This window comes from Ruditapes philippinarum, unplaced genomic scaffold (genome assembly GCF_026571515.1).
Source record: "Ruditapes philippinarum isolate M1 unplaced genomic scaffold, ASM2657151v2 ctg673_1_1_1_1, whole genome shotgun sequence".
Taxonomy (NCBI): Eukaryota; Metazoa; Mollusca; class Bivalvia; order Venerida; family Veneridae; genus Ruditapes; species Ruditapes philippinarum.
In genome coordinates this window covers 247531-265094 of record NW_026864324.1, presented here as the reverse complement: position 1 = coordinate 265094, position 17564 = coordinate 247531, and the positions used below count along the sequence as shown (strand labels likewise).

Genomic DNA, 17564 nt, shown 5'->3' with positions numbered 1-17564 from the left:
ATAACTTTATGTAAAGAGCATGTGCATTGTGATATTATTTTCATGCTTTTATTCTTGAACTTAAAAAATGATGTGTCACCAGGAAGCTTAATTGTTTTTTTAAGGGGAACAACTGTAAATAATCGTGAATTGCACGTTCACATCGCTACTTCCCTTTCTAACCGATAGACAATCAACGCTGCATAAACTGCGCGTTAGTTTTAATTTATATCGAGGTAGCCCAGCTAAATGATTAACTTTGATTGGTTATTACATAACACACCCGTCATATGATAAGCTATTTATAAAATTGATTGTAAAATCTGGTATCCCAGTTGTATTCATCACTCTGATTGGCTATCGGCCGCAATACAATGGTACACATTTTCGGGATGCCAAAGAAGCAGCTATAAATGAGTCTATTACTAAGCAAAACTCCAAAACAAATTAAACAAACAAAAATCATTTTATAAATTTGCACCTTATCATAAATAAAATCACTCTTAGAGTTGGCACTATAGAGTTTAGAGCAACTCAATTAAACTCATTTATGTGTGTATTTAAATTATTTTAACGCTACAGATATGATGTTTTTATTTATAAGTTTAGGAATACTCCTTTGTTTTACTCTATTGTTATTTTGGAATGCACTAACGCCTGTTGGGATTATATTGATTTTCGTTTTGTTATATGGACTCTTCACAGCATTTGAGGTAAGAAATAGAAAGTAAATATTAACACCTATAACATGAATATGATTATTATTGCGTTTTATAGGCGTTCGGAATAAAGCTTAGGAGCAATCGTAACTTTTCGGTCTTTTCCGTCATATCTCAGATGGATAATCGGCATTGTGTTCTGAATGATCCATTATTAATTCCTTTTGCGTGTTTTTTGTTTTTGTTTTGAGAATGCGAATCCTTTGATTTAAAACTTGTCTCACTATAATTTCAAGCGTTTGTAAATGAAGCCGATTTTTATGTTCTAAGTTTACTAAAATTGTCATTATGAGAAATTAATGGGTTACATGTATCATCGATATGAGAAATAGTGTACATTGTTAGTTTAAATCTAGTATAAAATGAGCCATTTAGCATTATGAAAATATTTCTCAATATTAATTATGTGTGTATGACCACTCACTTACCTCACGGATTTCCGTGCTTATCTGTATCACGTTAAAAAGTCATTTATATCATCTGTGAAAATTAAGCCTGAATTGAAATCTTTGAAATGTTTTAATATCTCTCCCGCTGTATAAGATAAGGCATGACTGTAAATTGCATAATAATATATCTATATTTACACATATGTCAATGGTCATTGTTAAAAGGAAGAACGAATGAATGATAGATTGACAAAATGGTCCTACATTCCGAATTTTAGTTTTAATCGATAATTGATTAGGTTTGATGAAGGCGACAATGTGCGCAGTTTTTTTTTTCTTTGTTCATGTACATTTTTTAACAGTTTTTTTATTTATACATATGGACATCGTCTTGAGAAAAACTTCAAGAAGACAGAAAAAAAAACGAAAAAAACACACACAATCAGAAAAACAACAACAAAATAACAAAAAAACAACAACAAACAAACAACAACAACAACAACACACAACTTAATTAAAACAGCTTTACTTCGCGTTGAAATTAGATCTATTAGGACATATAGATAGTCTAACATACACACATGATACATGTAATAATACTTTTCACGGTACTGAACTCATAAGGACATACAAATATAAAGTGATATTAATCCTCTATGTCAAAGTATTGCAACATAAACAAAATCGTTGATCACGAGGAGTATTATTCCTAATTAAAATTGTAACGAAATTGAATTGGTCTACAATTGGGACATTTTTGTATGTATTTCAAATATCCATGTGAATAATAGAACTGCATTATTTGGGTAGTGTCATGACCCATGAAAAAGTAATGTTAATTTATAGAGTTTTTAAGTAATTTAGTTTGGACATTTATATGAATTATTATAATATTTTGGTCTAGAACAATTCATTATCTGTTATATATAGACATGTAATATAAAATCATGTACTTCACATCCATATACAGTACTGTCTAAATATTCATTATTTTTTTCATGGTTTGTTGTATATCGTATGATTTTAAATATTATCGATATAATTATTTACGGTATTAAATACCTTCCATTATAGACCAATTCACATTTAAAAAGTATTTAAAGTATAAAGCATATAGCCGGTAGATATTTTCTGTGTAGGTCATACAACTTATATTTACACATAAAATTATTGGATAATAACGAGCTCATGATTAAATGATTTATTTATTTTCTAAGGATATATCCTTTTCATGACTATAAAATCCGTTTAATAACTATAAACTAGCAACAATATTTGTACTCAATGAACTCCATGAAAGCGCAGATATATATGCTTAAGCAATATCGATGTTACCTTATTTACTCGATTATTATATAACAGTGTTTCAAACAGAAACAAGCGCGCCTCAAACCGAAAGTAGAAATGTTTTTTTTTTAGTGTGTGTTTATAAATCCCTAAATAATTTTACATTAACAAGTTAAGAATCTGTTGATGCACGGACGATTTTTACTATTTATTGCGAATTTAAATACTTCCCTTAATGGCAGGATTATCACAATTGATATTAATAGATTTTCCAGGAATTCATTGTTTACTATGCGGTGTTTGCTAAAAATAGCTGTGTGAATTATGTAAAAATCATAACAAAACATTACACAAAAGAGGCGGAAGTGAAAATGGAACTAAACTTAAATCAAGGTATTTAACGTTAACTATATCCACATATGCATTAGAATTAGCGTATTGTTTATCTGAGATTTTAGTGTACTGTGTACGATTGTTACTAATTTGAGGCATCTCCGGATAAGCCTTTCTAGCCCACAAAAAATGGGCCACATAAAAACGGAGTCTGGCGTCTGCCAGGGTTTATAATCACAGTTACAACTGTGTGCCAGTTTAGTTAACACGTGTGTAATAGGTTGGAAATTAAATATTTTCTACAGATCAAATACAGTACATGTACTTAGATCTGGAAAATTGTCAAAAATAATTAATTGCAAATAATGTCATGACATAGTACTGTACAGTACTGTAGCGTCACCGAGGATATTTTTATCTGTGCACAGACCTTATGTTGTTTTCCGAAGCCCTCAAACCAGGGTGATCTACATATATTTGATTCAAAATATTAAATCTTGTTTTAGATATTGAATTGCAAAAAAAGATTGTAGAGAATATGATGATCTCACTCGCTTTTACTCTTGTTCTATATGTTTAACATTACTTTGTATATATTAAATATTTATGTGAATATTTCACAAAAATGACGTTTTTCCCAGATTCTTTTGAAGATTGAGAAGAAAAAAAACTACATGTAAAGAATTGCGCCCAAAACGTGCGTTACCACGTGATCTCACTGTTTAGATATTAGTATCATATTAATGTTTATTACACGTGTTGTATATTCATGAAAAAGGTTAAAATTTCCAAATATCCATTAGCTTTCCATACTCAAAATTTCCAAGTTTAACTGTAATAACAGTCATGGATTGTACAAAAAATATGATTAAAAATAAACACTTCAAGATTCAAGATTTTATTAAGGCACAAACATAATATTTATTGCCATAAAAAAATAATAACACTTGTATTCATTGGAAATATAATTCATATTAAAGATACAGACTATACCACTACTACTATGCTCATCCTTGCGTAAAATATTTTTATCAGCGAAATTTATTGAAATCTATGTAATTCCTACCAAATAATTGGGAATATGACCGAATATCGGCTATAAATTATGATGACATGAGCAAATTTAAGTGTGACTGTCACAAGGATGCTACAGACCAAATTTGAAGTAAATCTGCCCAGCAGTTTAAGAGAAGAAAGCGATTGTTGACGCAGGACGCCGGACGCCGGAGCATCCCCCTTTGATACTTATAGCTCACCCTGAACCTTCGGTTCTGGTGAGCTAAAAAAACAAACAAATAAACAACAACAGAAAAAAGAAGAAGAAAAAAAAACAACATTACATGATAGGTGTCCGTTGGAATAGCCTTACTTTATAATATACATGTTTGAAACATGATTGAAACATGTTTGTATTGTGGGCTTTTTGTTTTATGGGACACCCGTTATTTTTTTCGACCTCGACCGACATACTCTTTTTGTGATATTTTTCGAAAATCTAAATTTAAACAATAGTGCAGAAGTTACGAGGTGCAGTGCAATTATATCTGCTTTGTGCGGTGCAATTAGATCTGAAGTAACAAAATACGTAATATATACCTGTAGTAGTATATTCTATGTTATTTACAGGTACTGTTCAATTAGTGTTATTATTATTACTATTAATAATGATAATAATGATAATATCTATTATTATTATCATCATCATCATCATCATCATCATCATTATTATTGTTATTATTGTTATTATTATTATTTTTATTATTATTATTGTTATCATTATTACCATTATTTTTATTATTATTATTATTATTATTATTTGTGGAAGTTAAAGAGATATAATAACTGTGGCAGACTGTCACTAAATCAGACACCAGTTGGCAAAGGAGATAAGCAAAGCTAGTAGGAAAGCATTCTTGTTTTGTTTTTGTTTGTTTGTTGGTGTTTTCTTTTTCTGAAGAGAAATATCCTTTGCAGGATTAAAATGTCCCTTCTCTACATGTCAGTTTAGCTACGTTCGGTGTCACTTTGCAGGCCAAAATGTCATTTATATGGCATCTGGCCAGATGTGACTAGCTTACCTAGGTCTTTTTGTACGAATCTTTTTCTTGGATTGACGTAAAATTTGGCATTTTACGTTAATTGCCAATGTATTCCTGTTGTAGGTTATTGAACAGATATTAGTTTCTTAAAGCATGCATGTTTTAAGGAATATTCTCGCCAAAAAGTGATATATATATATAAATATATATATATATATATATATATATATATATATATATATATATATATATATATATATATATATATATATATATATATATATATATATATATATATATATATATATATGAACGGGGAACATGATGCACCCTTCTGTTATAGCCCTTCTTTTTCATATACCGCACGCTTGCAGTTTTATCTATGCATATAAAAATAGCCGAGACTTTAACCGGTTTAGCCATCTGATTTAATCCTGAGGGACACAGCTTTAAGTCTTTGTTGGTCCTTAAGACGAAGTTAATGAAGTTGGAGGGGAGCTCATGCTAAATATGAGAATATAGCCGGGTGTTTAATTTTGATGCGTCTAATTAGTCCCCTACCGGTTTACCGGAGGGGACTTTAGGTTTACCCTCCGTCCGTCTGTCCGTCCGTCCGTCAGTCCGTCCGTCTGTCCGTCCGTCAGTCCGTCCGTCCACAAAACTGGATCCCACGATAACACAAAAAGTACTGAAAATATTTTAATGAAACTTGATATATGGATAGATGGCAGTATGGAGATTATGCACGTCTTTTTCTTTTCTTCCTATGATGAAAATTCTGGTTGCTATGGCAACAAATAGACTGAAAATATGGCAAATTTTACACATAACCTGGATCCCGCAATAACGCAAAAAGTACTGAAAATATTTTTATGAAACTTGATATATGGATAGATGGCAGTATGGAGATTATGCACGTCTTTTTCTTTTCTTCCTATGTTGAAAATTCTGGTTGCTATGGCAACAAATAGACTGAAAATATGGCAAAATTTACACATAACCTGGATCCAGTGATAACACAAAAAGTACTGAAAATATGTTTATGAAACTTGACATATGGGTAGATGCAGTATGGAAATTATGCACATCCTTTTTTATCTTCCTATGTTGAAAAATTCTGGTTGCTATGGCAACAAATAGACTGAATTTCAAGATTTCTGATTCTAGTTTTTAAGTTTTTTCACTATAAGTTCTTTATTTCTTAAGGTATTTTCTTCAAACTTTAAATATAAGTTGCTTGTCATCAAGGTTTACAACTCTAGCACAAAATTTATCAGAATTACCTCCCTTGAACTTAAAATTTTCATGAAAAAAACATTGTTTTTTTTTAATAACTTCTTTTTCTGAATGTATCTACTTCAAACTTCATATAAATGTTTCTTATTGTCACTCAACATTTGTGAGTGTTCAATACTCTAGCAAGACTATTTCCAGAATTATGCCCCTTTTGAACTTAGACTTTTTTTGGAGAAATTGGTAATTTTTACTCCAACTTCTTCAATCATGATAGGATTTTAAAAATGTTATATTTTGATAACAGGGATGTTTAAAAAATAGCTTTAGAGTGTCCTTCAGTCCGTCTGTCTGTACATAAAAACTGTTTCCTGTGATCACTTTTAAAGAACTTTTTCAATAAATTTACTTAAAATAGGAACCTAAGTGAATGGCCAATGGCCCTTCAGAATGTTGCTTGGGCTCTTACCGGTAGGGGACTTATGGATTGCTTGCAATACTATGATAATTGCTTGTTGTTACTATACTGAAAACATTGTACATGGTATTATACACACGAGCATATTTACATATTTCCAAGAGAGCTGTTTACCAATACAATTAAACATGTATAGAAACCGAGAGACATTGAACGATTTTTAATTTTAGCTGATTCTTAAATAAGTAGAATGGAAAATATTTTGTTTTCTTTCTTGTTTAATTTCAGTCTAGTGATGACGATTCACAAACGGTCATTTTTCGAGACACACATAAGAACCAAGACAAGTCCAGTAATGACCAATCAAATCTAAAGAATACCAACGCACAAGTTACGAATTCTAAAAATAGGTCCAAGTCAGAGCAAGGGATACCACAGAAGAAGCAATCAATTAGATTGCCTGATAAAGATAGAACGTCACCGGATAGCCGATCGTGTCTGACGTCAAAATCTATAAATAGAGATTCAGAATGTAAAAGAAGAGAACAGTCTACTAGTAGACCAAAACGAAGGCATAAAGGTGCTAAACTAAAGTTTTACCAATCAAAGCTTACATCAGATGAAGACAGTCATCCGAGAACTGAATCAGTTTTAGCAAAGCCCGAAGATAAAGACAAAGATTTGATCACGAAATTGGTAAAGAAAAACCAAGACGTCAGAGGTAAGAAGGACGTTCTAATATATGATAAGAGAGCTCCCGATAAGACAGTACCTGATTTCGAATATCAAATAAATGTAGGTGGTCTGGAAGAAACTCAACCGCGGTTAGCACAGCATGGAAATAAAGGCATAGAGGTTACCAATAAATGGGTAAAAGAATACCAAAACGTTACCGCTAAAGAGGACGTTACTGCTAAAGAGGACGTACTTTTAGTGACTAGTACATGTAATAAGAATGTTTCTGATGAGACATACCCTGAATCCGACAAGCAAACAAACGAAGATAATGTAAAAGTAGATGAAGTTCGCGACATAAATGAACACGGACACGTTTTGAAAGAAACGGAAAGAGATTTACATTCTGAAGGAGTACAAATAGGCGATGACGTAGGTGCAGGCGGTATAAGTGACGTTTCGGTCAAAACAAGTTCATCTGTAAGTTATTTTAAAAGTACTTTTAGTTCCTTTTACAAATTTTATATATACCTCTTGACTTAGATTGTTTAGCCTTGCCAGACGTGTTTTTTTTTTGCATTTAACACATATCACGGTACATACCCATATCTTTGCGCAGTGTACGTCAAGGGTACCATCTGTGCACTGTTGAAAACAAATCGACGAATGTTCCATTGAATGTTCATTCTACTGATCAAAGTTAGTATGTGGTGTGAAAAGCACGTATACCACGTAACATTAAATGAGTTAATGTTTTAATCGTGTTATCGTCGATTTGTTTTCAGCAGGTATACTAATGAATGACCTGTGTATTGGCAAAGAGGGTATCGATTTAGTAGATTTCACACAAAGAGGATACCGATATGGATATGCACCATGTATATACACTATGCTGATAAAACAATTGTTTGATTTGAATACCGGAAATTTATTTCAATCTTTATGTCATATCGTCGAGGAAGCTCAGTATTTGCCGCATACTTGACAAATTTCATACAAATATTAATATTTCAACAAATAATATACGTCAAGCATCAGAAAAAAACATGTCATCAGCCGGGAGTTATATTTATTTCTTCCTCAATTACACATTTGAGCTATATAGGCCAAATTTGGTCCTCTTGTCACCGCAATCTTCCTTATGGAATACCCAGATGTTTTCTGAAAATGGTAGACTGATAGATTTTTATTGTTTTTATCCATTGATTAACAAGGTAGTCTTGGCAAGAAATCAAACGTCCTCGTGACTTAGCTGTCAGTTACTAAATATAGATAGTTGATTACCAGTTTAATATAAACCTTCTCAGAAGTGAAACTTATTTATATATTTTTTAAAAATTTTGCAAAGTTGACACATAGTTTAACTTATTTTAAAGTATTAAACTACGCAAGAAGGGGAGTTTAAAAGATTGTTTTACATGTGTCCATGATTGATCGGCAAATATGTAAAGGTAAATTATTTGTTGACATTGGGTAGTTTGACATTAGTTTTTGATGTATGTCTTGTCGGTAAAATTAGATATGGGCTATTTATTGCATACATTTTAGATTGTATCATATCAGTCGGGTATGTTAACTTTATCCTGTAATATATACATGTATATATTATACATGCATGATATGCACATTTACCATTAGATATTGGGTTCATATTTCGTAAATCTTTATATGCTTAGTCATTTATTCAGTGTTAAAACAGATATATGGTATGTATATTGTTTTGAAGGCTTTATTCTTTTATTGCGTTTTTCACTGAAGTAAACTGTATGGTTGATTTGGCAGTGTTATGTAGTATATGGAATTTCAGTTTATTGCAAAAGAACTATTTAAAGGGACTTACAGATCATGGCTAATTTGCTTCAATAATAAATATTACAGTTTTATTTGTTATTTTTACTGAGGTGTAAAATTTTGTTGAGGTACGGCAATTTACTAAGGGCTGATAATAGTTTCTGCTAAGCGTTTTAAAAAGATGGGGACTGAAAGATTTTTAGGGGAAAAAAACAACAACTAAAACCAACACTTTTATTATTGTGTTTTCCCTTGAAACTATGTCAACTTGCATACAAAGAATCACATCGTTTAAATGATACCTGAAATAAAATCCGTATTTGTTTTGATGATAAAGTTATTTTTCTGCATTTATGAATTGTTCTTCAGTAACAAGCTAAAGATCAGCCTTTCAAAATAGGCTTAATGTTTAGTTTCTAGAGATCAGTATTTTAAGCCTGCTAACTAAAGTAATGAACATTCATTTATGTTCATCTTTCAATTTGTACAAATTTCATCTTTCAATCTGTACAAATTTCATCTTTCAATCTGTACAAATTTCATCTTTCAATCTGTACAAATTTCATCTTTCAATCTGTACAAATTTCCTCTTTCAATCTGTACAAAAGCATAACTTTTAGGGTAAAAAAACAACAAAATATTTTTACTGACTGAATAGGGGGTCTACAGCTGGGTGGCTAATGTCGTGCACTTTAAACCTATTGCCTCTCACTGTTGTAGGTTCGAGCCGCGCCAGCGTCTTCGGTGGTTCTATTCAGGTGCTCTTTTGTGTCTGAAATAATGCACAGAGGAGCACTCTAACACAGTAAAGCTGGTAAATCGCCATATTGACCGATACCTGAACTGTGTTCTTTGTCGGCACTGGTAGCTTGCGTAGAATTTTGTTTCTCCGGTAGAGTTAGTATTAAGGGTTTTGTTATAAAGGGGAAAAAAGCTGTAAAAAATCAAGCGGGTTTATTAAATTGAATGTGACAAATGTATGTATTTCTTTTCAATGTAATTATGTAAATATTTACATGTATATAAGTTACAGAGGTTTAATTATGACTGACAAATAACAGTATTACGTAAGAAGCACATTCAATTTTTAACGGAGAATTTTGCCCGTTAAGAGCTTTTATTTAGGTAAGAGTTTTTATTAAGGTACTTTGGTATGGTTTTATTGATATGCGTTTTTCCTGCAAGTGCAGACGGTCTTGTATAGCTTTACAGTCTTTCATTCCTATATTTGTCAAAAAAACTCTACCTTTATTGATATATTATAAATTGTATGCAAAAATCAATATGAATTATCAAGTGTTCAACTATCGATGATCAAGTAACTTAAAATAGAAAAAAATATTACGTGGCTACTTAAATTAGAAACGTTTGATTCGTGATTTGTGACGTATTTATAATGCATATTATTATAGATAAGAAATTAGTTTACCTTTACTTATGATATATTTTAAACCTGTATTTACTCTGCCACATAATTTATTCTGTTTGAATAGCCTTAACAAATCATGCACTAACTTACCAATACAATATAACCCTGTTTGGCCGTGCTGGAACCTTTTCATTGCGTAATGAGCGAAATTTGAGCTCAATATTAAGATACAAATAGCTTAATCTTTAACCCTACTATATTTCTATAATGGATCTGTCCAGCTTTGAATTTGAAACAGTCCATTCAAAGTTTAAGGGATTTCAATATCAAAGTATAAAAATTGAGCTACCAACAGTATAGAGCCTGCACGGACGATGTCTGGCACTATACTGCTGGCAATGGTTGGTCACTTCCGGTTTTAGCGGGTTAAGGCCCAGTCACTTTTTATCTGGGGCGTGTATTCTCCACTCGCGGATGAAACTAGGTCGTATCGTACGAAACAGGAAGGATAATTTGTTAAAAGTTTCAGATCGTACGTGTAATTGCTGGCCGCACGGGTTCAAACCCTATAATGGGAAACCCGCTTTTTTCTTGTTCAGGCGTACTCTTGTTACGTTGGTTGAACGAAACGAGAATTTGTCTATTCGCTTAAAATTAATATTCCTTTTAAAAAAATTAAAATATATTCTTTATAAAGTTTCAGATGATCATTTTGTTAAAAAAAATTCTATTTATAGGTGATGACTATGTTCGTAGTAAGGTCATTAGTCCTTAAGTCTTGAAAATTTAGGACACTCTGTCGCTTTAACGCCATCAGACGTGGGTAAAAACAACATTTTTTTCTCTTGCTCATTTCGCCGCTTATTGTTTCAAGGAAAATGTCAGGTTTTATCTAATTAATACCCACTGTCGATGGGTAGAGAGCGTTACTGTACACAGTTTCCAGCCTCATGTCAACTGTACATTGTTTTTTTGTAGACAGCGTTACTGAACAGATTTTCCAGCATCATGTTAACTGTACACTGTTTTTCTTTGTAGACAGCGTTACTGTACACAGCTTGTCCAACTTCATGTCAACTGTACATTGATTTTCTTTGTAGATAGCGTTACTGAACACAGTTTCCAGCTTCAGTTTATCTGTTCATTGTTTTTCTTTGTAGATAGCGTTACTGAACACAGTTTCTAGCTTCAGTTTATCTGTACATTGTTTTCTTTGTTTAAAGATGGCAGCTAGAAACATATCTAGGCTTATTCAAGAAAGCCAAGATGCCCTTGAGGCACAGGACATAGCAGGTGCGAAACAGAAGGCGCTGCAAGCTATTGCAGGCATCAACATTGAGAAAGATAAATTGCTAAAAGATGTACAGACGGATATAGACGAGCAACAACTCGGCGACTGGTATGGTGGATGTTCCTTTGTTATGAATAGGGTATAGTACTTGCTTCAAGTGTTACAAATAATTGAAATTTACATCGGTGCACGCGAGCATAGAGAAAGTAAGATGCACGCGATAAAAAACTTGATTTACGGTAGTTTGTATAACGAATATGTAAAAAGCCTTATTAACATAATAATCACATGCTGTATAAAATAGGTCATCCTTTGAAATATCTTATTCCTACTGTATAGTTTATTGAATGTTATAATATATAACTAAATGTAAGTGCTGGAACAGCTTAAAGTACCTTCTGATTGTTTGACCGTTGTTGTTGTCATTACTTTCAGATTGGAGAATATTTCACTGCAGTCAAGTGCTTTTATACAGGTAAACTTGCTTTTATCAAAGATGTGTCCAAAAGTTTCTTAATCATTCAAGTATACTTCCATACCTACACTCCTTTTAAAGTGCACCAATAAACAAAGGGTGGAAGTTATTTGAATATATACTTTCGAATAGCAGACGACAATTTAAGCAAAAGTTTTGTTTTAGCTAAAAGCAGATTTTAGTAAAGAGCCAAAATATTAAGTAATAGTTGTTGGATTTTCTTCGGACTTTTTCCTGGATACAATTTATGTCTTAAATTATATAAATGGCTTGTTAATGAACATACACGATTGAATATTTTTATCAAACAGTTCGTGAAAAATTCGTTAATTTACTTTATTGAAGCGACGATATTCGACCCAACATGGAATGTTGTTAACCACAAGAGTGTGTATAACGTTCTGTGGAACTCATTAGTGTTTTCTAAACGTACAGAGGAGCTGACCAGGCAGTACAAGGTTTGTCTTTATTTAATCATACATATCCATAATTCATTAAAAAAGACACTGTTAAGTTGTCCTACTCAAACTGAAAAATAGAAGGTTCAAATGACCATAGAGAACTGAAAACTGTAGACCAACATATTGTTTATAATCCTTTCAATTAACACTTTTCAAAAACGGCAGATGTTGCTGGTTTGAAATTAATTTGGAGGGAGAGCAGCTAAGGAACAATTTGGTCGTTTGCAATAAGAATATCATAATATTGCTTGAATGATATTAGGTTTATTGTTATTGTTAACTGCAGAATGAAATTTTGTAGTAGTTTAGAAAATAATTCTAGCAAATTCTGTGAAATGAACAGGAAATAAAATCAGTCAGGAGGTTTTATGTCATTTATTTTATTTATCATATTGAAAAGAGGGAAGATATTTTTTAAAAGCACATAAAATAAAACATGATGTTTACACAACTTCAGCATGAACATAAGTGCATATGGTGCCTCGAAAACGAATGATTATTTTCCTTCTATAAAAAGGAGTAAACGTGAGTTTTATGACGTTGAAATATATATAGAGAGAGCATTTAACCCTTTCGGTGCCAGAGGGTTATTGTTTTATTAATCACCTATTTGCCAGAGGGTTTTCTAAAAAAAACCTATATTATTATTATTATTTGTTGTTAGTATTATAATAATTATATATGTTTCCAAATATGCTAGTATAATACTAATTATTGTTGATGGTATAATTTTCTTTATATTTATTAATATTTTTATTATTATTATTAATTTATTATTATTATTATGATTATTATAAATAAAGCCGTCCATATGGCAAATACGCAAATACAAAAAGGGTTAAGATGCCTTTTACTTTACGGAAGTAGCGCTGAATGAGAGTTTTATGTGTCATGAAATTAGCGACATATTAACAAAGTGGTACTTTGACTTTAACAAAAATATTTCATCACTATAATTATGTCTCCCCCACCTCGGGGGGAGACATATTGTTTTTGCCCTGTCCGTCAGTCCGTCCGTCCGTCAGTCCGTCCGTCAGTCCGTCCGTCCATTCTTCGTTTCCGGACGATAACTAGAGTTCCTTTTGACCTACAGCCCTCAAACTTCATAGGATGATTGGTCTTATAGAGCTGATGATCCCTATCTTGTTTTTTGGGGTCAGTAGGTCAAAGGTCAAGGTCACAGTGCCGTTGGTCAATTTCTCGTTTCCGGATGATAACTAGAGTTCTTTAGACCTACAGACCTCAAACTTCATAGGAATGATTGGTCTTATAGAGCAGATGATAACTATTGTTTTTGGGGTCAGTAAGGTCAAAGGTCAAGGTCACAGTGACCGTTGGTCAATTTCTCGTTTCCGGATGATAACTAGAGTTCCTTTTGACTACAGCCCTCAAACTTCATAGGATGATTGGTCTTATAGAGCTGATGATCCCTATGTTTTTTTGGGGTCAGTAGGTCAAAGGTCAAGGTCACGCTGACCGTTGGTCAATTTCTCGTTTCCGGATGATAACTAGAGTTCCTTTAGACCTACAGACCTCAAACTTCATAGGGATGATTGGTCTTATTTGAGCAGATGATCCCTAATTGTTTTTGGGGTCAGTAGTTCAAAGGTCAAGGTCACAGTGACCGTTGGTCAATTTTTTCTCGTTTCCGGATGATAACTAGAGTTCCTTTTGACCTACAGCCCTCAAAATTGCTTCATAGGATGATTGGTCTTAACGAGAGCAGATGATCCCTATTGTTTTTGGGGTCAGTAGGTTCAAAGGTCAAGGTCACAGTGACCGTTGGTCAATTTCTCGTTTCCGGATGATAACTAGAGTTCCTTTAGACCTACAGACCTCAAACTTCATAGGATGATTGGTCTTATTGAGCAGATGATCCCTATTGTTTTTGGGGTCAGTAGTTCAAAGGTCAAGGTCACAGTGACCGTTGGTCAATTTCTCGTTTCCGGATGATAACTAGAGTTCCTTTTGACCTACAGCCCTCAAAACTTCATAGGATGATTGGTCTTATAGAGCAGATGATCCCTATTGTTTTTGGGGTCAGTAGGTCAAAGGTCAAGGTCACAGTGACCGTTGGTCAATTTTTCGTTTCCGGATGATAACTAAGTTCCTTTTGACCTACAGCCCTCAAACTTCATAGGATGATTGGTCTTATAGAGCAGATGATCCCTATTGTTTTTGGGGTCAGTAGGTCAAAGGTCAAGGTCACAGTGCAGTGGGGGAGACATGCGCTTTTTTACAAAAGCATCCTCTAGTTGTACTTATCTAATATAATTACCAAAATGCAAAAGAAGGAAACGAATAGTTCAGGTAATGGGCCATCTTGTAACTCTTTGGAATCTATAACGCAGGACTCTGAAAAAAGAACGTTTACGAAATTGAAATCAAAGTATTTCTTTGGCAGAATGGACCTTTGAAATGTGCTACTGAGCGATTTTAGTATTTGACACCATGATAATGTTAAGGGGTCTTGAAGACATTTTGAACATGCTTCTACAAGAATTAAAAAAGAAGGATCGTTTTAACAAAGGAAAAAATAATGTTTTATCACAACGATTTGAATCGCACTAAGAGTATAACTTTGCAGTGCTTGGCATTCCGCCAATTAAACATTAAATAATATATATATATTAATCTATAACTGTTAAGAATTTAAGAGCCCCGACGTTTGTTCAATTATATAAACATTTATAAAAGTGATTTAAAAAATTAAAAAAGTCATTTTAGATGTCATTTAATTTATTTATGTTTTAAATGAATGCAGAAATTGGATGCATGTATTAATTTAAAAATTTAAGATTATCAGAGAACCTTCATGTGTGTATTGCTTAACATGATCTGGACTTGAGGTTGTTGAAAAAAACTCAAAACACAGTTATACATGAACATATACTTTAATTTGTTTAGGGAAGAAAATGTTTGTATTATTGACAAAACATATTTATACGCATAAAAGATAGACCGATTTATATCAGTATTATGCAATCACATGGTTAAACATATCTGATACATGATACAACAATAAAGCAGAAAAGTATGTATAAGATATAAAACCACACAAATTACATCATTCTAATAATAACTCAAAAATAACATCAAACCTCTTTTTTTCTTTATACCAATAAAAGCATGGCTTTGGGTAGTTTTATATATTAAGTGTATAGTGAAATTTAATTGTTCAATTTTTAAAGGGTCTGAGACGCCTCCTGGCAGAGATAGATGACCTTGCTCAACTTGCAGAACGTCGGGGAAAATGGGATGTTTGTGTGGCTGCAGATGGTGATGTCAATCAAATATTTTCCTACCTAATGCAATGTGGCATAGTGGAACATGAGCTGATTAAACAACCAGGACGTAGGGCTTCCTTATGGCGCTCTGCTCGATGCTTCCTACGAATGGTATATAATGTTGTCCTATTTTATTCTTTTGTTGAACAAAATTTGCTTTTTTTGGAAAACTTTTATGAAGTTTGTGCACTGCACACGCCATTCTCTTCGAGGCAGTACATCTGAGTTTTCAGTTATTCTATGCTCAATATGCATCAATCGCTGACTTTGTACTTATTCTTTCCTGTAAATGATTATGAAATTTACCGTTTTTATTCAGGGAATGCATGAGGATGCACGAAAACTTTGCAGTACAAGTAAGTATCCGCATTCAATTTGAAAGATAATCACTGTATCAGGTTTTGTACATATATTAAGAAGGTATCTATGAAGGTGTTTTATCATAAATGAAGTGTAATTTCAAGTGGTTTCTTAATGAGAATGGTTTCTTAATGAGACTTACTTCATTAGTTATTTGAGTTTATTGTTTATGTTAAATGTTTGTCATTTATGTAAGTTTTTTTTTTAAAATTAATTCTTTAAGGGGCGTCCGTGGCCCAGTGGTTAAGGTCGTTGACTTCAAACCACTTGCCCCTCACCACTGTGGGTTTGAATCCTGATAGGGACTTTGGATTTCCTCGTGTGAGGAATCTATCCAGCTAGCTTACAGAACGTCGAGGGTTCAACACAAATGCCCGTTTGTGCCTGAATACACGGAAGGGCATCTGAGGTTTTCCTTCACCAGTAAAGCTGGAACGTCGCCATATGACATAAACTGTGTCGGTGTGAAGTAAAACCCAATCAAACAAATAATTCTTTAAAGAGGTTCATATACAAGATACGTTTTTCTTTCAAGTTTCTTGATATTTTTACCTGTAAGATGATAAGAACGGATGACACTCTGAATTCTAAAAGAGTCGCATATTGATATGCATGTTTTAATAAATAAATATCATAATTATTAGAATACTTAAGACTTAAGGTATACTAATAATAAGAATTTACTTAGATGTTTGATATTAAAGACCGAATATTTTCAAAGATATTCCATTTATGTTTTAATAAATCACAGTTCTTCAACATGCATGTGATTATGATGACCCGGAAGCTTTTGAGATTTGGGCTTACTCATTGTGTGCTACCAAAGATTTTGATATTGCTTTAGAGAAGTGCGAACTAGCTATAAATTATTGTAAAGTAAGTATTTTAGATTATGCATATTTTACATCTCTTATTGATATATAAAAGGTAACGTTCTTATTTGATAACATACATGTTAGTTAGTTTTGCAACCGTATAGAAATAGACACAAACCTACATTAAGAGAACTTAAACTTGCAATGTAAAGACATCTTTGTAGAGCAATTGATTCAATTCATATCGCGTTTGACTCCGAAAGATATTTGCTTATATTGAATGTAATACTAAGAAGCTGCATAAAGTTGGAAACTATTGTCTATTTAAAACATTTAGTACATGAATACTGTCGGGGAAATAGTTTCCTGCAACTAACATTTATCCATCTAGAGTTTGCTTTATACAAGTAACAAGTGCGGATGCTTCGTTGGACCCGAATAGTGCTTGAACTTACAATCCATGTGCTGAAAACATTAAAAAAACTAGGCGCCTGACTACCTTCACGTCAAATTCAAAAAAATTTTTTTCTCACTTTTTTGAAATTTCTGTTTTTTTTATACCCAGGATAAGTTATAAAAAACGTTTGGAGGGTTTTCGGGAGAATTTAAAAAAATAGCTTAAATACCCCCGGACAACGGGAAT

The 17564-nt window shown here is 32.7% G+C and overlaps 1 protein-coding gene across 1 annotated transcript; it reads left to right on the top strand.

The window, feature by feature from the left end:
* The first annotated feature begins 421 nt into the window (after positions 1-421).
* LOC132725209 (uncharacterized) lies at positions 422-17399 on the top strand. The gene is made up of 8 exons (XM_060710300.1): positions 422-692; positions 6686-7552; positions 11456-11662; positions 11959-11998; positions 12344-12456; positions 15651-15857; positions 16066-16102; positions 16858-17399. Exons 1-8 carry the CDS (start codon positions 564-566, stop codon positions 17028-17030), a joined length of 1773 nt encoding a protein of 590 aa, XP_060566283.1. The 5' UTR covers positions 422-563; the 3' UTR covers positions 17031-17399.
* The last annotated feature ends 165 nt before the right edge of the window (positions 17400-17564 follow it).

Bases quoted from the DNA above. Each gene is read 5' to 3' on its own strand.
- LOC132725209 (XM_060710300.1), top strand. From the start codon at position 564: ATGATGTTTTTATTTATAAGTTTAGGAATACTCCTTTGTTTTACTCTA. The intron at 693-6,685 runs GTAAGAAATAGA...GTTTAATTTCAG, and splicing joins GACTCTTCACAGCATTTGAG to TCTAGTGATGACGATTCACA. The intron at 7,553-11,455 runs GTAAGTTATTTT...CTTTGTTTAAAG, and splicing joins CGGTCAAAACAAGTTCATCT to ATGGCAGCTAGAAACATATC.